This window comes from Melanotaenia boesemani, chromosome 16, assembly GCF_017639745.1.
Source record: "Melanotaenia boesemani isolate fMelBoe1 chromosome 16, fMelBoe1.pri, whole genome shotgun sequence".
Lineage (NCBI taxonomy): Eukaryota > Metazoa > Chordata > Actinopteri > Atheriniformes > Melanotaeniidae > Melanotaenia > Melanotaenia boesemani.
This window is the reverse complement of record NC_055697.1, coordinates 16,217,635-16,244,824: the sequence shown is the minus strand read 5'-3', so window position 1 is coordinate 16,244,824 and position 27,190 is coordinate 16,217,635. Positions and strand designations below refer to the sequence as shown.

The 27,190-nt window shown below is 39.4% G+C and overlaps 2 protein-coding genes across 8 annotated transcripts; both read right to left on the bottom strand.

Annotated features, from left to right (window-relative positions):
- Window positions 1-827: 827 nt before the first annotated feature.
- trim8a (tripartite motif containing 8a) lies at window positions 828-12,894 on the bottom strand. 6 transcript variants are annotated; one of them, XM_042010369.1, is made up of 8 exons: window positions 12,616-12,893; window positions 12,311-12,376; window positions 11,602-12,204; window positions 5,012-5,107; window positions 4,245-4,478; window positions 3,949-3,980; window positions 2,199-2,314; window positions 828-2,081 (listed from the first exon to the last, which is right to left on the bottom strand). In XM_042010369.1, the coding sequence occupies exons 3-8, from the start codon at window positions 12,169-12,171 to the stop codon at window positions 1,426-1,428; spliced, it is 1,704 nt and encodes a 567-aa protein (XP_041866303.1). In that variant the 5' UTR covers window positions 12,172-12,204; window positions 12,311-12,376; window positions 12,616-12,893; the 3' UTR covers window positions 828-1,425. The 6 variants fall into 6 exon arrangements, with proteins under 6 accessions (XP_041866303.1, XP_041866304.1, XP_041866301.1 ...); XM_042010370.1 differs by lacking the exon at window positions 12,311-12,376 and having other exon boundaries at window positions 12,597-12,894; XM_042010367.1 differs by lacking the exon at window positions 12,311-12,376.
- A 980-nt stretch (window positions 12,895-13,874) lies between these two features.
- Window positions 13,875-26,010, bottom strand: sufu (suppressor of fused homolog (Drosophila)). Of its 2 annotated transcripts, none has more exons than XM_042010617.1 (12): window positions 25,667-26,010; window positions 25,173-25,307; window positions 24,756-24,892; window positions 23,415-23,557; window positions 21,856-21,941; window positions 18,787-18,859; window positions 18,206-18,359; window positions 17,979-18,081; window positions 17,477-17,611; window positions 15,499-15,637; window positions 15,349-15,417; window positions 13,875-15,255 (listed from the first exon to the last, which is right to left on the bottom strand). In XM_042010617.1, the coding sequence occupies exons 1-12, from the start codon at window positions 25,813-25,815 to the stop codon at window positions 15,166-15,168; spliced, it is 1,413 nt and encodes a 470-aa protein (XP_041866551.1). In that variant the 5' UTR covers window positions 25,816-26,010; the 3' UTR covers window positions 13,875-15,165. The 2 variants fall into 2 exon arrangements, with proteins under 2 accessions (XP_041866551.1, XP_041866550.1); XM_042010616.1 differs by having other exon boundaries at window positions 18,206-18,362; window positions 25,667-26,009.
- Between the last annotated feature and the right edge of the window lie 1,180 nt (window positions 26,011-27,190).

Below are 27,190 nucleotides of genomic sequence, written 5' to 3'. Positions count from 1 at the left end.
TCGAGTTCTTCTGGAAATTACAGAAATTTCAAACATCCGTCTGGGCTAATGAAATGGGAAAGTGAAACAGGAGGGCACATTTTATAGCCAATAAATAAGTGATGCGCCAATCCCTTTCTACGCCCCCTCCCACCAACCACCAACCCCTCCTCCTCTTCCTATTCTATTTTTTCAACCCTGACTTTGCCCTGCCGTCTCACCTTCTCATTGTGGGGGAGGGGGAAAAAATAAAAGGAGTATGAGTGACAGATAAGTAGATGAGTATACTATCCCAGCCCTCATTAAAACTATGCACTTCTATCATCCGCAGCTCCAGCCTCCTTCTCATCCTTCTCTGCATCCAGCCTTGGCAAATGATACCCTGGGAGAGCAAGAGAAGGGGAGGAGAAGAGGGTGATGCTCATCAGTTATTCCTGTTCTCTGACCTAACTTGACAACCGGCTCCAATAAGGAGACAAAGAGGGATGAGATGGAGATTTTGCCAGAGACCAGGATGTTGACAAAGAAGTGAACTGTCCTAAATTAGCAGATAATGATCCTGCTGAGGGGCGCGCTGTAACAAATCATCTTCTGTTGTGCTCTGAAATACACAGTAGATCTCCAAGATGTGGTCAGCCAATCTTCTTTTTTCCATTTTACAAGCCATAACCTATGACATTTTAATCTAACCCAGTGAGTCGAGCAATATCTCCCCCTGTACAAACAGACCTCAGACTTTACCCAGACACAATGTGTAACTGGATTTAAAGTATACACTATAACCACCCATAAAAGCTCACAAGATTACATAAATATCTCTAAATACAGCTTAAAACGCAACAATGGGGTAATTTAATATGCTTGTTTATTTATTCAACATCTTCCACAGATTTTGGTTTATTCATAATCCTCTATAAAAATTAATGAAAAACCTGACAAGCATTTGGAGTCCAGTGTTCTTCTAAAGCCACATGGACTTCTGAGTGCATGGAGAGATGTTTCCTGTGTGCCTTCAGCCCCAAACAGGAAATAATCAAGAGCTAGAAAATTGCAAGTACAGTAAGAGTGTGTTAACAGTCTTTTCAGGCACTGGAGTCCCATGCCAGGACTCTTGATGAAGGATATGTGATTTCTTTAGTCGCTGCTGAAAAGGATTAAGACTAAAATGATTCACATTAGCACTTCCAGTCAAATTAAAACTAAAAATAAATAAAAATGTAAACGTTTGTTTTCAAATTAGAGAAATTCTAGTATCACTGGGATTAAAGCGCTACTGTGGTTTCCAGAAGTGGTTTCACACAACATGCCAAGATAAAATAATCATTTCTGTTAGGGATATAACCTGACAACACTTATGAGTCAAAATGTAAAAGAGCAGAAAACATAATGTGGAAATTATTATTCCAGTTTGGATGTAATAAAAGCACAAATCCAGATTCTAGTTTGTTACTTGGTCCCGTAATGCTTAGTTGAAGACTGGCCGTACAGCCCGTAGAAATCGGGGTGCCTGGCAGTCTGGGCCTCCAACAGGCCCCTCATGGGAAAATGCTGCAGTGGCTGGCTTGCAGGAAGTGAGGCATGTGAGGAGAACTCCTGAGAGGTCATGGAGGGGAAGGAGTTTGATGCTGCGTACGAAGACTGGCCACGAGATGCAGGGGCCCTGGAGCAGCAGCAGTTATTCAGAGTACACATCAGCACTTTCCTCCCTCCTAACATGGCTTGTTGTGAGGCACCTCCACTGGGGAAATGAGAGGATGGGAAGAAGTTTCCTGAGTGGTGGCTAGAACTGGAGCCCAGACCCACCATGTGATGGGCTGCAGTGTCAAGGAGGCGACTGTGGCCAGGTCCAGAGTGAGGATTCTGGGGAAGGACTTCTGAGGAATACATAGATGAAGCGTGATGGTTCTGGTCAGCCAGGAAGGGTTTTTTACCGCTGTAGAGCAAAGGAGGAGCATCCTGGGAAGCAGAGTTTTCTGAGTTACGTTCTAGGAAAGCCATGTCATATTTCCTCTTCTGGAGTCCTGAACTTGTTCCCAGCTGGGAGCCAGAAGAGCTGCTGTGAGACTGAACAATCTCAATAACGGGTACCTCATTTAACGGTTCTGAGAAAGAAAAGTGTCGGTGGGGCAGACAGACATCAGTTAGTTCTGACTACGTTATATCTCAGGAATTGGTAAGTGTCTAACAGACTACATAATCAGCAATTATTCACTGCTTACCTTCTAACATTTTTCTCAAGTTCTTCTCTCTTGTTGAAAGGTCAGATAGGAAATTATGAGAGCTGAGCTGGCCCACTCTAAGAGGAGGTATGGCACCATTTAGGTGTGAGTTCGATCTTGGAAAAGACAAGTAAAACCATAAAGTCAACACCAGGATGAAGTCACTCCAACAAGATATATTTCTTTTTTTATGCATTTTTTTAGGGCCATGTGCACATAGAAATACAATCATCCACTTCATTATGTGGTCGAAGAGTAGATGTAGATAGAGTTGTAACATCAGTAGTATAGATCACCAAGCTACAGGAATGACAAAAAACTGACTGACCAACACCAACTACAACACCTAAATAACAAACTCTGATGAGGGAAAGACAATCAGTTTGCCCGCGCAGTAGGGTTTATTTCAAGACCTACATCAAGGTCCAAAATAAACACCTAAAAGAAGCCAAATCTAGGTAAATATTGGGGATTTGTGCATACATTTATCATTTGAAATTACAAAACTATACAGTATATGCAGTGCTGTGCTTTTTATATGCATCATTTGAAGTTAATATGACTCTGTCCACCTCATGAGATTCCACTGAATATATTATTATAAAAAGCTACAAACATAAATTTATTAATGTGTTGCACAAAAATTACAATGATAGTGCATTTGTAAAATCAGAGATTACTGGTTTAATGGGTGTATTAAGTATTCCCGAATGCAGCTGTAATAATATACAGTTTATAAGTTTCGAGATGGTAGGAAAGAAGTAAGCAGATAAAAAACAAACACGTAGTACTCTATAGCAGTGATTCCCCAACTTTTTGAGCCACAACCTCTAAGATAACATATGATGGGTCATCCTGCATCCATCCCCTAAATTTAAGGCTTGAAAACTGTCAGAAACTTCATAAATAAGGAGGATAAATGGTTTTCTTTTTTAAAACCATGTAAATTTGTACATCTGATGTCATCTGTTTACATTTGCTTGATAAATGTGATGCTACAGATGAGTTCTACCTGGAGGTAAATTACATTTAGTCAATTGATGCATGATGCAGTTTTATTTCAGGTAAAAATATTTTGGACACTGCCCTACTTCAGTGTGGACAACAATAGCTCTCCCTTGTGTTTGTGTTACACAACATCAACAACAACAACGCAGTAACATACACCCATATTTGTTTTACCACAAACATTCAACTTATTGCCGTTAATTTTCACTGAGATTATCACATTTTCAAACATATTTCTCTGCACTTATCTGTTTAAAACCAGCCGGCTTAAATGTCAGTGATGTTAGTTAACAATTCACTGCTCAGTGGGCAAAGATAGGATAGATATTTGGTGCAACTGGAGTTGGAAGTACAGTGCCTCCTTTCTCTTTATTAAATCAATGATTGTGAATCAAATCAAACTGCTCAAAAATGTCCAGTTATATTTAATGTCAGTAACCAGGATGCCAGTAATTATCACATATTTAGTAATATGTGTAAAACAAGTTCTCTTTGTTCCAATATTATAGTCCTTGGCAAGGACACGCACTATAAATACCTCTAATAAATGCTTGTAGGTTGATAGGATAATGCAAACAATGAGATGAAATTTAACAAGTGTGGTAAAAAAAAAAATCTTTGGCCAGTACCAAGTACTGGTACCAGTAGCCATTAATTTCATTGTTTTGAAGACAAAAGTGAAGAATTACCAGCGCATATAAAAAACAAACACCTTTAACTGAATCCCTGGAAAAAGGCTTACCTGTCCATTAGCAGCTGGTAAGGTTTTGTGTTCTGAAAGACAATGAGATGTCTGAGTCATGAGTCAGACATGACACTGACAGCGACAATGAGACAGATGCATGTATAGATAAAGGCCATGCTGTGGTATGTCTGTGTACAATCAGTGTGTTGCTACACATTTAGCTTTTTCAGTTTAATAAAAATGAAAATTATAATTTGATTCTGCAGATATATACTGTAAACAAACATTGTAAAACATATGAATATACAGAGCTGCATGTGGGGGAAAATGGAAAGAGAAGTGCTGACTTGTACCTTCATGAAGTTTACACTCTCTGCTCTTAGAAAAAACCTTTGTACTGAGCTTAGGAGCTTTTCTGCTTCCTGACGCTTCTCATTGAGCTGCAGAACCTGCTGAGAGTTCTTCCTTACATACATGATGTAAGTGCTCTCCAGCATCTGCAAGGTCTCCACTTGGTTTGCTTCAAGCAGTGCACGCATCCTCTGATACTGAGCGCTCACACGCTCCTTCAGTTCAGAAACTGCATCCTGTGGAAAAATTCAAAAGTAGATGCAGACACACAAAAAAAACACAATATTGAATTACTGGAGTGTCAATTCCACCAAATAATCCCACACACACACACACATATATATATATATATATATATATATATATATATATATATATATATATATATATATATATATATTCTTGACAGCAATCATTAGAAAGTAAGTAAAGCCAAAAAGGATTTTTTTCATCATTACACAGAAATTAACCAATATATTTAGATAACTGTAGTTTCTGTCCATTTGTAGACTCTTCTCCTTTCTTGCTCAAAACTAAAGTGAGTGTGTCATTTGTTAATTACACTTTCCACCCAAAAGCAGAAGCCAGTCATAACTGGAAATATATTTTTCTTTGATGAAAGGAAAAAGGAGAGAGACGAGTCATTACAACACAGCAGACAAAATTATAGCACAAACCTACACAATGATTTAAAAAAACTAAGATCAGTACTAATTATGCTCAGAGGAGAGTTTCTGTGAGTATCTGCGATGAACATATTGTACTTTACCTTCATCAGGGTCTTGTCTGACTCCAGCTTGTTGAGCTGCTCATCAATGTTCTGAACACGACCCTCCAGTCTGTCTTGCTGCCTCATTAGCATGGCCTGTGCAGAGATGACATAGATGAGATAGATTAGACAGATGAGCCGCAAAATGAAACAGAAACAGACAAAAACTTATACACCTACTTAGACGTCATTAAAACTCTTAAGGCCTTTGCTTTAACCTCAGCAAACATGGCTTCTATTCATAACTTCCTCCACAACCCTGATTAGACAGAGGAAACAACAGCTGCCAGAAACAAGCATGTGCAATCATCCATTCGGGGGGCACTAGGAAAGACAAACACAAATGCGCAAATCCATCTTTGATTTCTCCAAAGTTCATTGAGGACCCTGCTACATAAAGTGTGGTCCATTGTTGGGATTAGCATACTCCATCTGTGGGCTCAATCAAGACTGCTAAAAAAGCTAACGGCCAGTAAGAGCTAGTAAACATAATCCTCCATTTACAGAAGATGGAAATCAATCTGTAGTCACAAACTGACAACCAACTATTAACAGGGGAAGACAGGTACACTTTTTAATAAATTGTTTCTGCATGGGAAAGGCGCCATACCCAAGTAAGAGAAACCATGCTGCCATGGCAACAAAGCCTTGTGTATGTATTTATATATCAGAGCTACTGTGTATGTGAGGGAGCAATAAGCAGAAATGGTTCACTCCCCCTGTCTGTCTTCTCATTTTGCGCATGCGTGTCTCCCCGTTGTTTACACTGGCCTCTATGTCATTGACAGATTGTCATGTCTGTGTGCACAATGTCAGGATCTGCGCTCTCTTTTCCCAAAACCACGCATTGGAAAAAGGGGAATAGGAGAGGACGCGGTGCTTGCACATGCCAAGACGAGGCCAAGAGGAAGTGAGAAAGACACACAAGAAGAGTAAAAGCTAAAGAAAAAAAGTTTTGAAGCAAAAAATGAGATGGGAGAATGAGGACATTCCTGTAGCCTCTCAAGGGAGTTTCAGGGTTGTTACATGAAGGTATCGCAGCAACAGGACTCTTCAGCTGCTTACAACACTCACGTTGTGAGCAGCAGCTGATATCTTATACTTACACCACAGAGCCAACAGGCCAACAAGTTTCTGGAACAAAACACGCAAAAACACAACACTCACTTTTACTTGTTTGCATGTTCTGTTCTTTTTACTAAACAAGACAGCTAACTTTTTGTTTTCACTCGGTAGACAGCAGAAATAACTAATCCTCACCCAGTTGGAAGAGATACATTTTTGAGAGATTTTGACAAGGACTTTGGAGTATTGACAACCATGTTGTAATGGAAAAAAGACCACCTAAAAAGCCAGTAGTATATAAAGAAGTAGATTTTTTGGGGGCCACTTAGGGACAGTTGTCCTCACATGATATCAACCATAATCAGGCTAACAGTAGCATACTTGTGTTTACATACTAATATAAACAAAAAGGGCTCTAAGCAAAAGTTGTTAACTATGCATGGTTAGCGCTCACCCTTTTTGGAAACTATACAGCTTGTAAAACCGTTCTGCAGCAGCTAAGAGCTTTTCAATTCTTGCCTCTGGGGTTTTTCAGCCATTTTCCTGCAAAACGCTTTTAGCTGATTTTTTTTCAATTTGGCTGTCTTGTGAACACTGTTCTTCTGAGATCTAGAAGAGGATTTCTGATGATGTTCAAGACAGAAGACCTGAATAAATCTTTACATGGCATCTCTGAAAGGAGTTCATTGTGGATTTTAAGCTGTGTGTTCTCTTATACAGACTGTATTGTTTACTTCAGCTTAAATTTCTTTGGCTGAATTCATTCTAAACTTTTGCAATTAAATGTTCCCTGTGTCTTTGGCTGCAACACAAGCCCAAAGCATGATGGATCCACTCCCGTGCTTAACAGTTGGTGATGTGTTCTTTTTCATAAAATGCTGACCCTCTTCTTCCTCCACACTTACTCCACATGGTGCCGTTTCATCTGCAGTGGCTTCTGATGGCTCATCCATAAAGGTCATATTTGCACAGGTGTGGTTCACGCTGGAATACTGCACCACTGCAGAATCTGCTTTTGCACGTATAAATTTCATTTGTCTTTTCTTGTTCTCTTGAGAAGCATCAGCCTACCACACTAGCTGCTAGTCTCCATTGTTCCATTTAACTGTTGTGTTTTAATCACATCACAAACATAGTCTTTACTTGCTGTGTAGGCATCATTTGTTTTAATTTTGAGAGTGCAGAGCAGCAGCTTAGAGGAGCCCATGGCTGCTGATTGTTGAGAAAATGTCTGAGCAATCAGAGTATATATAGAGAGATAAGAGCCTTGCAATTAGCATAATGTGTCCATGATTAAAAAAAAACTATAGCTCGTACAAATGAATTATGAGACCTTGGTATAATGTTTTTATGAGATGCTCCCCTCATCTTCTCTTTTCTTTTCACAATGAAATCATACAAAAATCATACACTGATCCATACTTAAATTATAATCATATATCTGTTAATCTTCCACTGATTTAATATATTGTCTATCACAGTGACAGGTATTTTGACCATATAGCTGTGGTTGCTGTCTGCAACTTGAAATACCCCTGATGAGAGTGACCCAAATCAGGAAAGCCATAAAACCATTTCATTTAACAAAGAGATGCTAAAAAGCTCCATTGAACTGTGGGAAACTGCGGTCATTTGATGGTTCTCATTGGATTAGTCTCTACAGGTGACCCCTCTCACATTAAACACGGCCATGAGATCCACTGTTAATGTAAAAATATTGATCAGCACAGCCTTAAGTGATTAGGAAGAAAAAAAACGCATTTAGAATAATTTGTTCGTGGATTAATTGCCTCATTGCCACACTGCTGTGATAATCATCTTTTTTTTAAATACTGATGTCACAATCAGAATGAAAAACAGCTCTGGAAGCAAGCATAAAATATTCTAATTCTAAAGTGTGCCAGAGATGGGGAGAAAAAGCCCACCTTTAACTAGCTGATAGAGTCTCATCTTGGTGGATCATCACTGTCGGCTACAGCTGCATATGATTCATTCAAGGTCAGAAAACAAGCTCAGCAAGTGAGTTTTCCTTTAAATTCAGTGAGCCCAGCACATGATGCTGTAAACTGGTCTTAATAGTTCTTCATATTAAAAGCTCACGAGAACTAAAAATCTTAAAATCTATATTCAAAAATATATCATTCTTATAAATATGTCTTACATGTTTATGTAGTACATGATCTGATGAAATGGTTAAGCCAAATATAATTTGTTTATGGCAGCAGCACCTTTGTTTATATTACATCTGTCTGAACTGTTTTCATATCTACTTCTTATGTTAGCATGCACCACCAGGTGACAAAGTATTGACACTGTTAGTGAAAGAACAAGGAAACAAAACATGTAAGTGATGCACTGAAGCCAAATATTTTTACAGACATGTACATGGTGTGTCTGTAAAGCCTTAAGTTTCTTCTCTTAGTTGATAGCATTGCATTCTTACTCCTTTGCGTAGACAAAGAGGTGGTGGTCTGCTCTGGAGACATGGATCCAGTGGCCATGGGTCACATTTTCAGCCTCTGACAAAAGCAAATTTACAGTGAAAATCAACAGAGGTCACAACACCTGGACCACATCTGCTTACACAAGCGGTTGTTACAGCTGAACACACCTCTGAAAACAATCTGATAATACCTGAAACAACTGCCCCAATACGGCAAACCTGCAAGGCATCTTGTGTCTTCCAGTTTTCAATGTACAGCCTTCTTTCACACAGTGGTGTGAAACAAAGGTGTTACTCATTACTGTCTCAAATCAGAGCATAAAGGCCCATTTTATATTTTTAGTGTAAATTATGTGTGACAAAACAGGAAAGAACACTATGGTGGGATATTGTAAATGGTGACTCCATATCATGGCAGCAGCTTTCCTGTGCCTTGATGCCTCTGCAACCATGTCCTCCTCACTTTGTCATGTTTCCTCCAATTCTTTTATTTTTTGTCTCATTGTATATTTGAAATAGCATGAGGGGGCAGGGGCCGTGCAGCAGCATGAAAGCCTACCTTTATCAAGCTTAAATTCAGCAATGATCACTTTCCGTGCTGTCCTATTTAGGCATCCAGACACCCGCAGGTTGCCAGGAAGCTCATGTTTAAATGAGAAGCCTCAGGCTCAATGAACAGAGAGCCTCTTTCACAATCAACTGACAACTATTCCCCACTTCTGATGTCAATGGACTGCCCTCAGCATTCTGGGGAACTGACTCACTCCAGCCCAGATAGAAGAAAATGCAAACAGCAGAGCCTCCATGAGCGACAGTTTCCTGCTGAGGTGCCTGAGAAAACCAAGGTGAGGTTGTGTGGGAGGGCTCCTTCTCTACTTGTCCCAGGGATGACATTACTGTTATATTATGCTTCCTTTCTCATCTTAAAATGACCAACCACCCTGTGGAAAATTACTGTAAAAATCTCCTCTGAGAGCCAAAGATAACCAGAGATATGAACAAACTGAACTTAACATAGGTTTTTTTCTCTCTTTGTTTATCCCAAAAGCAACATGAGTCTTGCCAGGGGAATTTAAAATGCTTTTACCAAAATAGACTGCTGCTCTGTCAAGGAGAAAGACCTCAGTAAGTAATGATGAGAAGTCACTCTGGCCTCAGATTACTTTACCAAATGATCAGGAACACAAGAAACCTATTTTGACTACTCCGTAAATTAAAGTACATATGTGGAAAGTAGCTTTAGAGAGTGTTAAACTGAGAAGTGCCAGGACCTCTTTTTCCTGTAAATATACAGTTGTGAAAGAACAGAAAGATGGGTGGGTGTGTGCATGAGAGTGTGTAAAGAGAGCAGCTGTGGAAAGGGCTGAACAGACATCTTTTGTCCCAATAATAGCTCTGAGCCAGGGTAACAGTTTACTCTGAAGATTCAACTGATTTAGAAATTTAGAAAGAAACATGCCTGTAACTTTCTCATCAGGAATAATACATTCTCTTTAAGCATGAATGAGACAGTAGCCCGATACATGCTAAAACTAATTTAATTCCCACTCCCACCCCTTTACAATTAGGGAGGGAAGAAATGTGTATGCAGCAGTGTGGGTGGTGGTTTTTTGACACCTTTCAGCTTCCATTAGACTTGTGAAAAGAGACCAAACTGTTGTAAAGTAGAGAGCTGAGAAAAATATAAAAACCCAACCACATGTGAGATCAATTTCTCCAAGCATGCTTAGACAGATTAAGATTCACTTGTTTTAAACTAAAAATGGCCAAATAAACTAAATTTCGTACTGATCATAGAGAGGCACTGTGAGAAAGATTATTCACAGGTTAAAAAGACATTTAAGACAGCCTTCCTAGCTGAGGACATCTCAGCAAGTTCACCCCAAGATCAAACCATGCAAGAAGTCTCAGACTACAAGCTTCAGTTAGTATGCTAAAATGCTAAAGTTCATGACATTATAGTGAGAAAACTAAACAAGCATGTCTTCTTTTTTTTTTTTTTTTTTTTTTTTTTTTTTTTTTTAGAAAGGATCACATCTGAACAAACCACTTCTGGAACAACATTCTTTGAAACAGTTTGATTAATGCAGAGATGTTTAACATTATGCACAGGACTAACAGAACCACGTTTTGTGAAAATTATATGAATTATGAGCCTAAACCTCTCATATCAATTGTCAAGCACGGTGGTGGGGAGGCAATGATTTGGGCTTGTTTTACAGCCACAGGGCCTGAGCACCCTGCAGTTAGCTGTTCGACAGCTTAAGCTTGACTAAAATGAACAAAAGTTATTTTTAAAGAAGGCTTGGCCAAAATTTCTCCACAATAACATGAGAGAATGATAACGACATACAGAAAATTATTTAAAGATGGTTCTACAAGTTATTAAATCATACCTCTGCATTTGGGTTTAGTTCTTGTTGAACGAATAAAGCCACAGTGTAATATGTCATGTGTTGCTATTCATCCTGTAGTTGCCTCATTTTGATAACTTGTAAAGACTACATTATCTTTTTTTAATGTCCTGGGTAATTTCTTTTTCATAACTGACCCTTTCACCCCACACTTCCTCAGTATGAACTTTTAACCCATGAGTTTGAAATGGCGTCCCACACACACACACTACGAATTCAAATTCACAAATCACATCAAATTCTTAGCCTCCAGTGTGCATTTGCTCTTGATGAAGGTATCTAGCATACATAAACTACATGTAGATCTGCCTCTGTTGCACAGGCCCTGTCACTTCCTGTGGGTGCAGACTGCATCACAGCACTTACCCCAGGGCACAGCACAACTAATGGAAAGGTGCGGCCGCATCAAGTGGGTGGTTTGATCAAGGTTAAAAGCTATGCCTGTTTGTGTGTGCATGTGTGTGTGTATACGATCATCTATCTGGAGGGATGACTTTCACCTGTCCAGTCCTTTTATATCAGATAAGATTAAAAGAGGAGGCAAGGATTTTGCTGCCCTCAACTTAAGTAAATATCAGGGGAATGTGTGTATCTATCATCACTGTCATGTTCCTTTCATGGAGTTTGACGTGAACTAACGTGCGTGAGAGTAAGTGTCATTTATCTACCTGCTTTTGTACACGTTGTGTATCCACATCACACACTGTGTGTCTTTGGTTGGTGCAGTGGGAGATGCAGCAGAACGGACATAGAGCCACCTGCTCTTCTTCACAGTGCAGCAGCCTGTACTCCTCATGACTGGGACACGTCCAGGCGCTCAGCTCCTCTGCGTCAACTAACAGGTGTCCCGGCGCTGCGCACGGCTGCTGAAGGTGCGTCTGGATGTGAGTTTGGCAGCAGGGCTCCTTGCAGCGCAGACACACTTTCCTCACAGGCAACGGAGGGCCTCGTCTACAGAGGACACAGTGCAGCACAGCAGGGACTTTCTCCGTGTTCAAAGCATTAAACCGCTTAACTATGTTGGCAAGCTTGAAGTTCTTCTCCAGTGTGGGTTTCTTGTCGTAGTCATGGTTGCACTCGGGGCACCGAACCGCTGCGCTTTCTTTGGCCCATGCTTCAGAGATGCACCCCTTACAGAAGTTGTGCTTGCATGGCAGCTGGATTGGCTCGTCGAAAACATTTAGACAAATGGGGCAAAGAAGCTCCTCTTCAAAACAGTTTTTCCAGCTTGCATCCATGACTTCTAGGGAATCCAAACTGACGGTGCACAACTAAAAGGAGCAACGGCGAGAATTAGTCTGAATATGGAGCTGTGAAAAAGCCAACGATCGAACAGAAATATGTGAGCCAAACATTTGTTTGTACGTAAAGGCTTACTAGGAGTGTATGACACAACAATTAGCACATGAAGCAGATGACGGCAGCGAAACAAGTAGATCTCACCTAAAGTCAGAGAATACTAATGAAAAACCCATTCACGTGCAGATTTCTATTCAAACATTTAAAGAACAGGACGATACATGTTGAAAGCGAGTGACAACTTGCTTTAAAAAAATTGACTCTTGCCTAAAAAAAACGTCTCACTGACATTTTATTGATACGCGATGAGATTCTCAAGCTGTTAATAAACCAACACGCCAAAACCCGATGAATGTATTCTTACTGAACAAACGCAACGTTACCAACTATTTATTCCCCATGTCGTTGGCCGAATCCGGTGCACCTACAGCGCCGTAGAGCTTGTCATCCAGTCCGCGATGAGATCCAGCTTCTCCGGTTAGATTACAGTTCTCTAATCGTCGTAGCGCCCAAACCCCGGGATTTTATAAGATTCCCGGCTGGTTTTTCGGCTGTTTCGCTTTCCTGTAAACTCTCTGAGTAATATTTAAGGTAAGTAGAGACTGGTTGGAGAGCGCAGTGTCTCCACACCGACTACTACCCCCCTTACAATAACGTGACCCGTCACAGAGTTGCTACAGACGGGGAGGGGCCCAGAGAGGAGGAAGGCAGCGGAGCGGCCACAGCAAACTCTACCGGACAGACTGCAGAAGACCAGGAGACATTTCTGTGACCCGTCATCACGCTGTGCATCACTGCTTCCCGAAACCAGAGGTCTCCAGGGGCCCATGTGAGGGCCAGTAAGTACGGAGAAAATAAATGGAAATGTGAAATACATTCTTGGTGTAGAAGGCCATTTGGATAACTTTTTGTAAGTTATAAAGGACACCATCGGTGGCTAATTAATTCATGTATTTACATATCAACGGGCTTAAATGCATTTTAGGTTGCAAAAAGCTTCTTAAAGTACATTTTGACACCTCTATTACATTTTTTTTTACAATGATTGTTTAGTTTAGTTTTCCCTTATAGTCAAACAATCAAGATAAATAGGTCAAATGAAACTACAACCGAGTGAACATTAGACATTTGTATGTAATGCTTCTTTATTGCAGCCAATAAGCAGTTTCAATAGCAACTTACTCACAGTCCCCCATGCCTAAATAATTCAGTTTATTTAAAAGTCAGAAATAACTGTTTGATTTTGTAGATTCATTAGTGTTTGACACCATGTTTTCCCACAAAACTTTAAATGTCAATGTACCCCAAGACATTTGAACTTATTTAAAGGGCCAATTTTCTTAATGCTCATGCAGACTAAACATCAGCTCTTAAAATGAGCAATTTCAAACATCACAGCTTATTAAAGTGAAATATCCATTAGTGTTTTATCAGAAATGACCTACTCCAACAGTTCCTGCACCATCTTTATGAATGAATGTATCTGTATCAATACAAGTTTAGGTTAAGACGCATATAAAATTCTATTTTCTATTTATGATTACACAATTTAATGTTATAAGAACACGTGAATCAATATTCAAATGGACCTCAACTTATTTTCCCCACAAAAAATCTTTTGAAGGCAGAAGATCCAAAATACTTAGGTTAGTGATCCAGATTTATTTGTGTAATAGCTACACACTTTAATGCACTTAGGATTACAATCAGCCAGTTCAGTCATAAAGATAATTACAAAAGGTATCAATATCAATGTCTAAAGTTCATAACTTTAATTCAAAACAAGAAAGTACAAAAAACAAAAACGGCATCATGTTTTTAAGAGTACGTTTTTGTAAGAAGACACTGGAGTGAAGGTAGTTCAGTCCGTCTTAGTGTTGACTTGGAATGCAGTGACAGTCTTGGCTAAACGCAGTGAATGCAGTAGTCTTGGTTTAACGTGACGACTCTTAATCCACAAGTTTTATGTAGCTCTGAGTATTAACGGAAAGTATGAAGTCCTTTGTAGCTCAAGGCACTGAGGAATTACACTCTATTTCAAACAGGTCCCAAAGAAAAAAAATAATAATTTTTTTTCATAACAATGTGGCTTCTGGAGGCAGCATCTGGGAGAAGCCCCATGACAGACCTGATCCACTTCATTATACAACTATAAAAAAAAACAAAAAACCTCCAAAATGACTGTTTAAAATGAAGTTCCTTGCACAAGGGAGTGGAAGTGGTTAGACCTGCAGCATTTATGAGATACCCAAGTAGAGGCAGTGGCTGATGATCATAATGTGTAGCCCGTCAGATTACTGCCACAGAATTTTGAGACATAGATGGTTGCTGGCAGCAACACGGGGACAGATAAAACTTTGGTATGAAGACAAACACATAAAGAGAAAAATGTCCAGCATTTGTAAATACTATACACAATAGCATAACTGAAAACAACACTGATAAAGGGTTTTGTTTTGTGATTTTTTTTTCCCTTTCTAAGGCCACTGGAATAAATAGTACTGTTGCTGAGAACTGCAACCTAGTTATTGCTTCTGGCAATGCTGACCACGGGACGCTTGCTCAAATTCTCTAGTGATGTATGTTTTAAATTTAACAAAAGGGATTAAAACATCCTCTTTGCCCTGTGAGTTAGTACTCACAGGTCAGCCATGTGGAAAAACGGGTTTGAGAATGATTTGATAATCTTATCACAGGAGAGATGCTGTAAACAGCAGGGTTTTGTTTGAGAATACGGTAACAGTTCAAAGTGTTAAGTCAATCCCCAGAATCATCTTCGGGAGTGAAGCAGCCTTATATCATCCACGGTAGGAGCAACAGATCTATGCATCCTGACAGATTAGGGTCTCTGCGTGCCCTGGGAGGTCTCCCCTCCATGATGGTGCACTCTGGAAATGTTTGTCTGCATTTTCTAGAAAGGAGGCATCCCTGTCTCATTGGAGTGGATTATCAAACACAGAGTCTGGAAGGACAGAAATCTTCAGCTTCTTCTCTGGCCAACTGTACTCCTTTGGTAACTTTGTCTACAAGGAAGGGACATACAAGGTCAAACAGGTTTACAAGTTAAAGGAAACTAATCTGAAAGTAAAGGTTAAAACAAAGGAGTTTTTGCTTACCTCCTCATGAGTGTTGAGTTCCTGTAAATCCCCGAGCATTTGTTCAACAAACTCCTCAGTCAACAATATCTGCGCAGGGAGAGAAAATGGTCAATTAAATGGATTAACATGAACACGCAGCAGAAAAACGTAGATTCTCTGTGTGCATACCTGAAGCCAGGGGCCGTGGGCTGCATAGGGATGTTCTTCAGTAGCAAAAGCTCCTTCAACTCCCGTAGACACAAACGTTATGGCCGTGTCCCCGTTGATACTTTTGTAAGTGAAATGTCTCCCATGGAGTAACCGGCCCCTGGGTAAGAAATAGACACAAATTAATTAACTGTATTTTTTCTTGAAAGTGCAAAATCAAATAAGTGCCATATGTTTGTGATAAAAGACAGAATTGCAGCCAAAGGTGTTAGACCTCCACAGGATGACAGAGTAAATAAGGAAGCTAAAACACAAATATTAAAACCCTAACACCCCCAATATCTACCAGCTGTTTGGTCTTATTAAAATTCCCACAGCATTTTATGTCTTTTTTTTTGGATGTTACCATCCTTTAAGATTTCATTAGGAGAGAAGATTCTCCCTTTTAGGACAGAAATTTTTTTATTATCTTCACAAGTTTCCATTAAAAACCCTTATTTTAAGATTTGACTTCTTCGAAGCTTAAGTGTAAAAGGACTTAAATCATGAACATTTATTGGTCATGGTTTGTCTACTGAAGAATTCATTTAATTTCTTGAATTCATTCAAGAAGTCATTTAGTAGTTTTCACTGTAGTGGTCAGGAAACCCGCAGAACTGCACGAGTTAAGCCATCTTATGCGACTCACTCGCAGTAAACTTTGCGACACTACAGCGCAGACGAGGCAGGTAACAAGACGGTAGAAGCAGAAAGAGAGCCCACTAGATCAATCAAAGGGGGCGATACAGATGACTGCGCCAGAGAAAGGCAGCAGTGTTGCCAAGTCTGCCCCTTATCAGCAACTTTGGGCTTTTTTTTTTCTGTGAAGTCGCTTGCAAATGACCTGAGTTGCAGGCTGTGGGTTTTTGGGCTTGTTTTCTTGAGTGTAGTTGCTTCTTTGGGCTTGTTTGGCTCCTGCTATGAAGCTTTCCTGATTCTCTCACAGCTGTCCACAATAAAGTAATAACTGGATGGACGTGGAACGGGAAATGTGAACGCAGCAGTCTCTTTTTTCCATGAAGTAGCGTCAACAGCCCTGTTTTCCTGGTTAACATGGCTGTCTGAACCGGCACGCCCTTACCCACATGCACGCACAACTTCACTTAAAGCCATAGTGACAATGCCCACAAATAAATATGAAATATGTAAAATATAAATAATACAAAATAGGAAAAAGTGCATTGGAGGGCTCACCATGCAGCCCCTCAAAACACCTTTTAGTTGAATACCCCTGGCATAGTGGTTTGCTCAGGTCAATCAGTTTAGTCAATTTAAAAAGCAAAATAGCTCCATATGGATGATACATTTTTTCCACCGACTCCCCTGCCAGCCCTCTTATGAGAAACGGACACAGACCTCAATGAATATTTTAGCAACTGATCTGTGACTGATGGCAAAAGGAAATTTTGAACACATCACTTAGCCGCCACTGAAAGTCACTATGAACAGTTGCTTGTTGTGAGTAGTTAAACCATCAATATACAGTAACAACCTTGGCTAACATTTCTGGTTAGTTAAGGGAATAAAAAGCATAGCATAAAGAGAAAATCAAATACTACAAAAAAAAAACACAGTGGGACAAATTATCTAACAATCACTAGTCTATGGTTTCAGAAAACTAAATGCACAATTGCAACTTGATATTTTATTTTGAGAAAAGTTCTGCTGAGTTAAAACAACACCAGACACATCAAACACAAGCTAACTTATTTTTATCAGACTTTGAAGTGGCATAAAGCTCCATGTGGGAGGAGGCTTAATCGTTTGGGGGCAACTTGCAGAAAGTCCCTTTGTTTGTCTGAGAAACTACAGACATTTGTGTTTTCTCTGGGATGTTTTCATAACACATTCTGCCACATTCAAGATACAAGTTTGGACTATTTCTGCCTGCCTGTCATGTAGAAATTCCACAGGAGTAAACCTTGTGCATAAGTGTAGGAGAGCAAGAATATGGCTTTACCGTAGGCAGAGGGGCAGCAGTGTGCCTGATTCTTGATTGAATTTCAGATGAACACTTTCCAGCTGTCGCGTTCGGACCAACTCGTGAGGAACGATGGCTGCTGAGCTCTCACTCTCCAGACTGTCCTTCCGACTCCTGAAAAACAAATACAACTATTTCAATGAAACAAATGTTTAAAACTATACAATTCTCAACAAACTCATTTATTTTACTGAAAACAGGTGAAACTACTAAAAGAAATTCCAAACTTTAGCATATGGAAATGTCTGGACACATATTTCACAACTCTTCCACACTAACAGAAATAACTAATTCCTGAGAAAAGTGGAAACATAATAGTGATAAACCAACTAAATATGATGTTACCTAAGAATGTGGCAACTGTTCTAATGTCAGCAATGCTGTGAGTCACTGCACATGATGGAAGGAGTTTTCTTGCTGCAACTCTTGTGCTGAGCTGAGCCCATGTTAGTGTGTGTTGGTGTGTGGGAGGATCACTCACTGCGCTCTCTCATGGCTCTGTTTCTGGCCGTTGATAGGTGGTAGTGCTGCCTTGCTGGTAAACTCCAGTCCTTTTCTGAGGGTCTCCCTGATCTGCTCTGTGTCTATTTTCAAACAGACAGGAAAAAAAATCATCCTATCATGAACTACTAAAAGCATTAAAGCTGATTGTCAGCATACTAACTAGTTTTAGATCCACTATCTTTATTCCTCTGGGAGTTGTCTTACCTTTGTCTGAGAGCCTGCGTGGTTGTGACCCTATGCAGATGGATCTGCTGTCCTCCTCATCCTCTGGTGGTCGACTCAGATCATCCCACACACACTTGGCGCTGACCCCACTCAGGTTAGAACCTTCTGTCTCAATACCCTGATCCACTCTCTCCTGCTTAGATAAGCAAGACATATACGCAACCATTAACACTAGCTCAGACAAAGCTCATCCAGTTTACATTTTCACAGGGCAAAAACATTTCTGATAACATACTGCAAAAGTTGAAAAATGATTCAAAGAAAAAAAAAGGTCATTTACGGGTCTTTGCTTTTGTTATCCAGCACAAACCTTGACCTAATCCAGTTACACTTATTTATGTTTATGTACAATTCATTTAAGCTAAAGCTCTCTAAATTAGCCTTTGCATTTATTTTCTTCACTATAAACCGCTTGCAGAATGCAACTGTTCCCCCACTGTGGTGATGATGATAATCTCTAAAAATATTGCATATTTTCACAAGATTTTCTGATACAAGAAGGAAAAAAATGCTAAAAAAAAAGAGCAAGTGGCTTTGCACAGAATATAATAAAGGCTTACTTGTAGGTGTGGATCAATTTCAAAAATGGTCTCTCCTCTTCTCATGTCTGTTATTAACCAGGGGCCACCAGCTCTGTACACAGGACAATTGTTAGCATTAACTTCAAGTGGAATATGCAAAGTTAATAAATGAACAACTACTCCCTTCACAGGTCCCTATGCACTCAAACAATCGATTCTTTTTAAAACAACGGGGCATTAATTGAAAAAGCTTTTTTTCAGCTGGCTCAACACAGCTCACATAAATTCAGTGACTGACCAATCAAACAGACAAATATTGTACCTAAACAGTCACTTGGTCTACTTAAAGAAAGCCAATTCCAAAAGGTCAGTCTAATAAGTAGAGGAAAAATATTAAAGCAGAAAAGCAATGCCATTGCTTTATTTATTTATTTATTTTTAAATGAAAGTACGATGATTTATTCAAATGAAACTCACATTTTTAGATGTACGTATTTCTGTATTTGCAAAGTCTGTTCATCTATAGCACACCCAACTGGCTGGTATAACAAGAGAAAAATGCATCAAAGATATGTTTACACAAAAACTATCGTACATCTTTTAATTCCACTGGGATTTCTAAAAGAAAAGTGTCCTGAGTGTGTGTGGATCTCAAGCTCTTGCGCACGTGCGCACACACACGTGCTTAGAGCAGTGATTCCCAACCCTGGTCCTCAAGGAACACTATCCTGCAGGTCTTAGATGTCTCCCTGCTGCAACACACCAGATTCAAATTAAGTGGATCTCTGACAAGTTCTGTATAAGTCTGCTAATGAGCCATGGATTTGAATCAGGTGTGTCATAGCAGGGAGATATTTAAGACCTGCAGGATGGTGTGCCTTGAGGACCAGGGTTGGGAATCACTGGCTTAGAGCATCTGAGGCCTGGTATGGTGACGGGGGACCAGGAAAAGCTGCATCATAATTGTGCTTAAGCGGTGAGAAACTTTGTTAATAAGGCTGTAAAAAGAGGATAAGTATATAGAGTCATGATTTGTTGGCACAAGAGTGGTTTATGTGCTACTTTAGGTTTCGAAAGGCCACAAGAAGACAACCATCATACTACGCTCCATCTGTGCACCTGTGTCTTCCTCCTGATCCACCCCACATAAGACTGTGTTCATCTGTCACAGATTAAGTGGAGTTGACTGTTCCCCACCTGAAGTCCTGATGCCGTCTTCGTGTGAGCCAATCTCCAAGATGAGTTGTTCGCCCTCATTTATAAACACCCCCACATGTTTTTCTAGTGGCCGTTATTGTTATGTACATAATTCTTGAACTGAGATCACCAAATAAGTCAGAATTCATATTCTGAACTTCACTAACAGGTGTCAGCACTCTTGGTTTCATTATCATCCCTCATTTAAACTAATCTACTTAGTTTATAATTAACCAACACCCACCATACTGACAAAGATTCATTCATTCATTATCTTTACCACTTAGTCCATTACGGATCGCGGGTAAGCTGGAGCCTATCCCAGCATTTTAGCAGGTGAGAGGCAGGGTACACACTGGACAGGTCACCAGTCTGCCGCAGGGCCAACATAGATATGGACAAACAACCATTCACACACACAGGGAGAATTTAGAATAACCAATTAACCTAACATGCATGTCTTTGGACGGTGGGAGGAAGCTGGAGAACCCGGACAGAACTCACGCATACATGGGGAGAACATGCAAACTCCACACAGAAAGGCCACCTCCCCCAGGTTCAAACCTCCCCCCAGCCGAGGCTTGAACCGGCGCCCTTCTTGCTGAGAGGCTGAAGGCTAACCACCATACTACTGTGCAGCCCCCATCCATTAACTGACTGCAGTAGCTCAGACTTGTGTCATTACCAGAGTTATGGGCTCGACACACGGGAGGCGACGTCGCTCCTTCTCCATTAATTTCCTATGGAACCTGCATAAGCGAAAATCGCTGTCCTCCTCCAGCCAAGCGACAGGCGACATTTGTGCATGTGAAATGTTGCGCTCGTTCACATAGGCGTGCACACGGGGCTTGCGACGCGACACAAGAAAATAGAAATTTTTTTCGCCGCTGTCGCCCAGCACTACAACCTATCAGCGAGGGGCTTCATGGACTGACCAATGAGAGAAGGCTAGACAGTGCAGTCTGCAAACACTTTGAACATAGAAGAATAGATCATTTTAGCTTAATGAAAGGCAGCCGCGTGGCGCCAGAGTGAATTAGTCCAAACGTAGGTTCTGGATTTATCTGGATCAGCCTTGAGGTCCATCAAATGATGATATTCACGATGCTGTTTCCTATTTTGTCAACATGGATGAATGTCTTTCTTTTATACAGTAAACAGCAAGATTTCTGTCAATTCGTGCAAAATCTTCTGACTCTCTATCTGTCATACTTTGTCACGTCAGGGACTGGTTTGAAAATGTTAAAATCCCCACCAATATCATAACCAATCACATTTCTTGGAGAAAAGCGATCTTAGAGCTCACTGTCGCTGGTCGCCTCCCGTGTCATGAAAATGTCATTTGGTCCACCATATAAAACATGGGTGTGCCAAACCCTTCAGTTGCTACCAAATCTCTCAAAACAATCTTATTGCAGCCTCCATTAACTTTGAATGAATATGCATGTCCAAACTTTTGACTGGTCCTGTACACATACACTCAATAAAACATTAATTTATCAGCCTTTGAAGAAACTAGAGAGATGGAATAAAATTCTTCTGCCCTCATTTTTTCCACGTGTCGTGAAGATAGTGATGCGGTTCAAACCTTGCATCAGGATTGGAAAATAAAAGCATTACTGTTTACGTCTAGTTACATCAACAGGAAACAGTGCAGTAAGTAGTTAATTGTCAACAATCTTATCAAATAAATTCTCAAAAGTATCCAGAAAACGTTTTTAGTTTTGCCATTGAGGAAAACTGTGTTCAGACTGATGTGATTTATCAGTTTTAAAAAGTCTAAGAAGTAACGAGTAAAGGACCTGAAAGGGTCTGAAAACTTTTCTTTCCTGCACTAACAAAATCAGGTGTAAAAAAAAAAAAAAAACTAGATAAATAAATAAAAAGTGCATGCTGCAGCGTCCTACTCACACTCTGATTCCACGCATCAGCTCCAAGATGCCTTGGCCGTTCCACTGTTGGGCCGCCTGCAGCTCCTCAGTACATACACCCACAATCTATAGCGAACAGCATGAGAATCGGCAATTTTGCTACTTTCAGAATGCATTTAATTTCCAATTATTTTGACTTTACTCCGGTTGCAGGTTTGCCAACAAGCTGGTGGCAATGGACTAATCAGACTTGTACTAAGAAACACTTGACAGAAAAACTAAATTCAAACTGTTTCCCTGAAATTGGTTGACTTTCCTGTGATTCTGGGTAGAAAACTTGAGTGCACATCATTGCATAACTTTGTCCAGTTTTATCACCACTGAAATGAAAATCAAGGTTGTTTTTATTATAAAGGGCAAAATGGTATTTATATGTTAGAAGACGCATTAAGTGAGATGTTGGTTGGTTTTAAAAAGAGAAAAAAAAAAACCATGGCTGAAAATGTCTACCTCAGAACAGAAATGCTCAAATGAAAGTCTCTATGATTTAAGTTTAAACAGCTATTACATTAAAACACAATCCTATTAAATTAATTTTGTAAGACACACCTGCAGGTGGAACTCTCACAATTGTAATATCGCGATAATCTGAGATGAGTTTTTTGTGGTTGTATAATAATCATTGTTTTGACTGACTTATTTGAAAAAAGCTGGGTATATATATATATATGTGTGTGTATATATATATATATATATATATATATATATATATATATATATATATATATATATACACACATATATATGCAATTACCTGTATAACAAAGCAAGCGTCTACTAAAAATTCATAACTGCCACAGCCCAACCTACAAGGTTTGGGTAACTTGTCAGACCTGGTGAGCAGGAAGCAGCATTAAAAAACACATTATAAGCCGAGTGCTAATGTTTAGTAGAAGGCTCATATTTTCTGCTTTACTTTATCCATGTGTGAGAGCCTGTGTTTGTTTCGTTCTTCTTTCTGGTATGTTTTCTGTGTATCTTTATGTCTCTGTGCTCAGAAGCTGTATCTTTAGCTGGTACTTTGTCTCCTGGTCGATTACACAACAATTCTCCGGTCCTTGCGACCAACACAGTCTCGCAGTTTTCTCAGCAAAAACAACAAAGCAAGCAGAGCTGTGATTTCATATACATGTATATGTATGAATAACACCAACATAGGAAAAGAAAAGAAAAAAAAAAATCACAAGAAGATGAGGAGGAAATTACCGGAGCATAATCTGCCGAAACAAAGTCTTGTCTGTGTTCTAAAACCTCTCAAGATACAAATTAAGCTCTGAGTTTTCTCCTTCTGCTTGAGAAAAAGAAAGGAAATCTTTACCAGTGATGGCAGGCATTAGGTCTGCTTCACTGGCTGAGTTGACAACAAGCTCCCAACAGAGTTTAAAGGACCTTGGCTAACGTTACTTTAACTGCTCAAATGCATGTCTACAATTTTCAAGATATATTATGAAATTCCTCCTTAAAAAAAATTGCCCCCAGCAAGAGCTTTACATTAGGTGAAGATATTTACACTTTTATCCATCACATATTTCAGCTCACCTGGAGAAAGCTCAGTGTACCGAATGGAGTTTGAATTGGTTGCATCTGCGGGTCCTCTGTGAGCAACATGTGCTGGATACGAGATTCGCTGTTGTCAAGTGGACTATGCCACGATACATGGTCACCACTACAAAATGTATTTTCTGAGGGAGAAAGTAAAAAGCAGACTTTCAGTTTTAAAGTACAACAAAAACACATTATTTAATGTTGCCTTGATTATACACATGCTTTTTTGAGTGCTCATCAACCAAACTTTATGCCTTCAACCACCAGAAGCAGTTATATTAATCCATTATTTGACTGCACTGAAATGCTTTAGGAATGTTTCAGTAACAAGAAGAGAGGAGATAAAGATCAGAAAGAATGTGGGAAGAACAGAAAAGGATAAGACACTGGGAGCCACATGTGGAAAGAAAGGCATAAAAGCAGTTTTTCAATCTGAATAAATGTGTCTGCTTGGGAGGTAGCATGCACTTGGTCCAAAATTCAGGAGAAATGTGAGGGAGAAGATGGCCTGGAATCAGTATTCATTTAGCCTGGGAGCCCACCCACACACAAATTGACCCCAGCTGGAAAACAGAGCCGAGAGCCTGGAGTGAATAGCCTTTTTCTCCTTCTTTGTTTTATCTATGACCCCCTCCCTCGACAACCAAATGTCTCCTTTTGTACAGTACACACAAGACTGAAGATTTCTAAGAACTAAAGAACATGGTATATAGTGATTATATAAAGAGCATAATAATGGTTTAGCTTTCCATTCAGGGAAACAGAGCTCCAACAAAAACAAATGATGTATGCGCTAAACATACACTGATGTCAAAGCAGACTCTTCTGTTCAAGCATGTTCAAATGTACCACTGAAGGGTGTAAAGCTGCCTTTACAAAGAGAATATTCCTTAAATATACAAGGACTTGGTGTGGAGGTATAGAAACCACAGGCAAAACTGAGTTTTTCCTGTCAGGATGTGGGCAGATAAATAATTTACTAGACAATTTGGCAACAGTGGCTAAATAAAAATTAAAAACAGTCAGTGTTTTTTTTTTCTCCCCCAAATTTTCCAAATGATGCATGAAGATAATATGAAGGACTGTATACAAAATAACATTTCTCTAGCTTAGTCTGACAAATAACTGAAATATATACACTAAAACATTAGTCAGGTATGCTTTTCTTTTCCACAGCCACTTATTCAATCAACATCAAATTTGTGCTTTTTTGTTGTACTATACAGTCTTTCACCCCTTTCTCTTATTTATTGTCAAACTATGAGATTCAGTGTTTAAACGTAATCCTAATCCATGCAAATACACTAGACTAGAGCCCTCCCTTTTTGCTCTTACCTGACTGGAACACATAACGGGCCAAGCCTTGCATGAGTTCAGCTGGCCATGTTGGGGGGGCTGTCTCCCCCACCTCTCTTTTTAGTCTGAAGGTGAGCTCAAATCCAAATCCACTAGGTCCATCTGCCCCCGTAAATCTGGAAGCAATACATAAAGTCTGAAACTGAGCCAATAGAAACAGCCGTAACTGTATATTTGTTTTATTTTTATTTGCATGGGGAAAGCACAGTGCATATCCAAATCATAAAACTGTGAAATAACAGGATCATTAAGGTCAGCGTGTTAAAGTATGAATATGATGTGCTGACACACCTCTTCTTCACAAGTTAAAATCAATTGGAAAAAACAAACAAACACATTAAGATGGCTCTTTCCTGTCATAAATGTAAATGAATCCGCTAATATCAATGTACTTACTCATGAACCCGATTGTCCCCATACAGGTCACTCAGTCCAAAACTCACATAGTGCCAATGCTCCTGGACGTCCTGAGCAGGACAGCCCATATTTCTGTACATGCTAATGTAGTCTAGCGGGTCTGGTCCACCAAGCCTGTTAAAGATGTAAAATGAAAATCATTAGCCATGTGAAACTTCCTTTTTCTTGACCGGGGAAAACGTTTACTCTTCTGCACAACTTCAGCATACAAACTAACTTTGTAAGACACCTCTACATTTAATATTTTGATTCAAATTGTATAATTTGGCGCTGAATGCTCCGACTCACCTAATAAAAACAGACGTTATGTACTTTAGATTTCTGGATCTTAGTTAGCTATAACGTTGATGTTAGCATAAAGCTAAGCTAACTTTTAGCTAACCTTTAGCCATCACCGCAAAAAAGTTGTTTCAAAAAGTCAGACTGAACAAATACAGTAAGTCAGAACACCAACAACATGATGAATTACCTACCAATATTTCACAATGGCAGTAACTTGCAGCGGATTGGCTTGATCGGGGTAAAGTCGCCGACATTCCCCGTAGATAGCCTGTAGTCCTGGAGGAAACAGCGGCACCAGCCCGTGGGCTTGTGCACCACTGGTAGGCCGTACTTCATCCATAACACAATGTTGAACAAATCAGGTTATTCTATTAAAAATAAATTAAAAAAAAACAGCGCCGTTTTAAAACTTTCTCCCGGGTTACAACAACAAATTAAAACATAAGCGTCACAAAAAAAAGTCTGTGTAACTGAGAGCGACTACGCTACAGCCAACGGAGGCCCTGTTGCTCATCTTACAGTAAACCAAATTACATTGGTTGGAGCAGGATGTCTACGTCATGGATTGAAGGGTGACGAAAGCCAATGATCATGGAGAATTTGTATTGCCTGTGATTGTAAATTACTACGATTGTATCATAGACTCTGTAGGCAGATGGGATTTTAGTGGTATGGCACACAGGTTCATTACTACAAAATCATAGATGTGCACGCTACATTAATCGCAAGAAAGTCGTAGGTAGAAAACCTCATATATCTAAAATGTATAATAATAAAAATAAATTTAAAGTGAAAACGGGAATATGAATAAATTAGTTTTAGCTGTGAGGATATAGTATTCTTTTTACATTTATAGGATTTGATTTACCTACTTCAAACTGCTGTATTAGGCAGCTATAATCTATAACCAGGATGCCCAACTCCAGTTCTTGAGAGCTATCCTACCATTTTTTTGATGAATCCCTTCTCCAACACACCTGAATCAAACGACACTATTCGCTCATCCACATGTCATTCAGAGGCTTGGTAAGGAGAGAGGACGTATCTAAAACAGAGGCCTTAAACATGCTGCTCCGGAGCTGCAAGTGGCTCTCTGGACTAAAATGCTAAAGAACTAATGTTTTTAAATATTGATATAATAACAAATTATTTTTATTTTTTAGCTATTTTGTAGTTATTTTTTTCATGGAATAATTGCACTGAATTTCCACAATATAATGACAATAAAAGTACCAGTAATATTTTATTTAATCTGTTTTTCTTGTCATTAGGTTGGAAAATGTTTTTTTTTTTTTTTACATCGTTTTCCACAAATATCTACATCCCATAGAAGAAAGCCTGTCTATTCTCTTTTTGCAAATGTTTTATGTTTCTTTGTTTTAAAACCTAAAAACAGAAATAAAAATGTGGTTCTTCAAAAATGACAAGAAATTTCCTATAGTAGATATTTATATATAAAAAAAAATGCCTCATTCAAAAGGTGGCCTACATATTAGTCAAAACCTGAAAAACAATCACTTTGAAGAACATGCCGTCATCATGACACCATGGTTATGTGCGATCCTTCTGCTGTATACCGCAAAAGGCTGTAAAGCAAGTGAACGTTTTGAATAAACTTATAGTCATTTAATTAGTTTATACAGAACCAGAAACTACAATACACTGCATACACTGTTTGGCATGAGAGTGCATATCTACTTTAGATATTCATCATC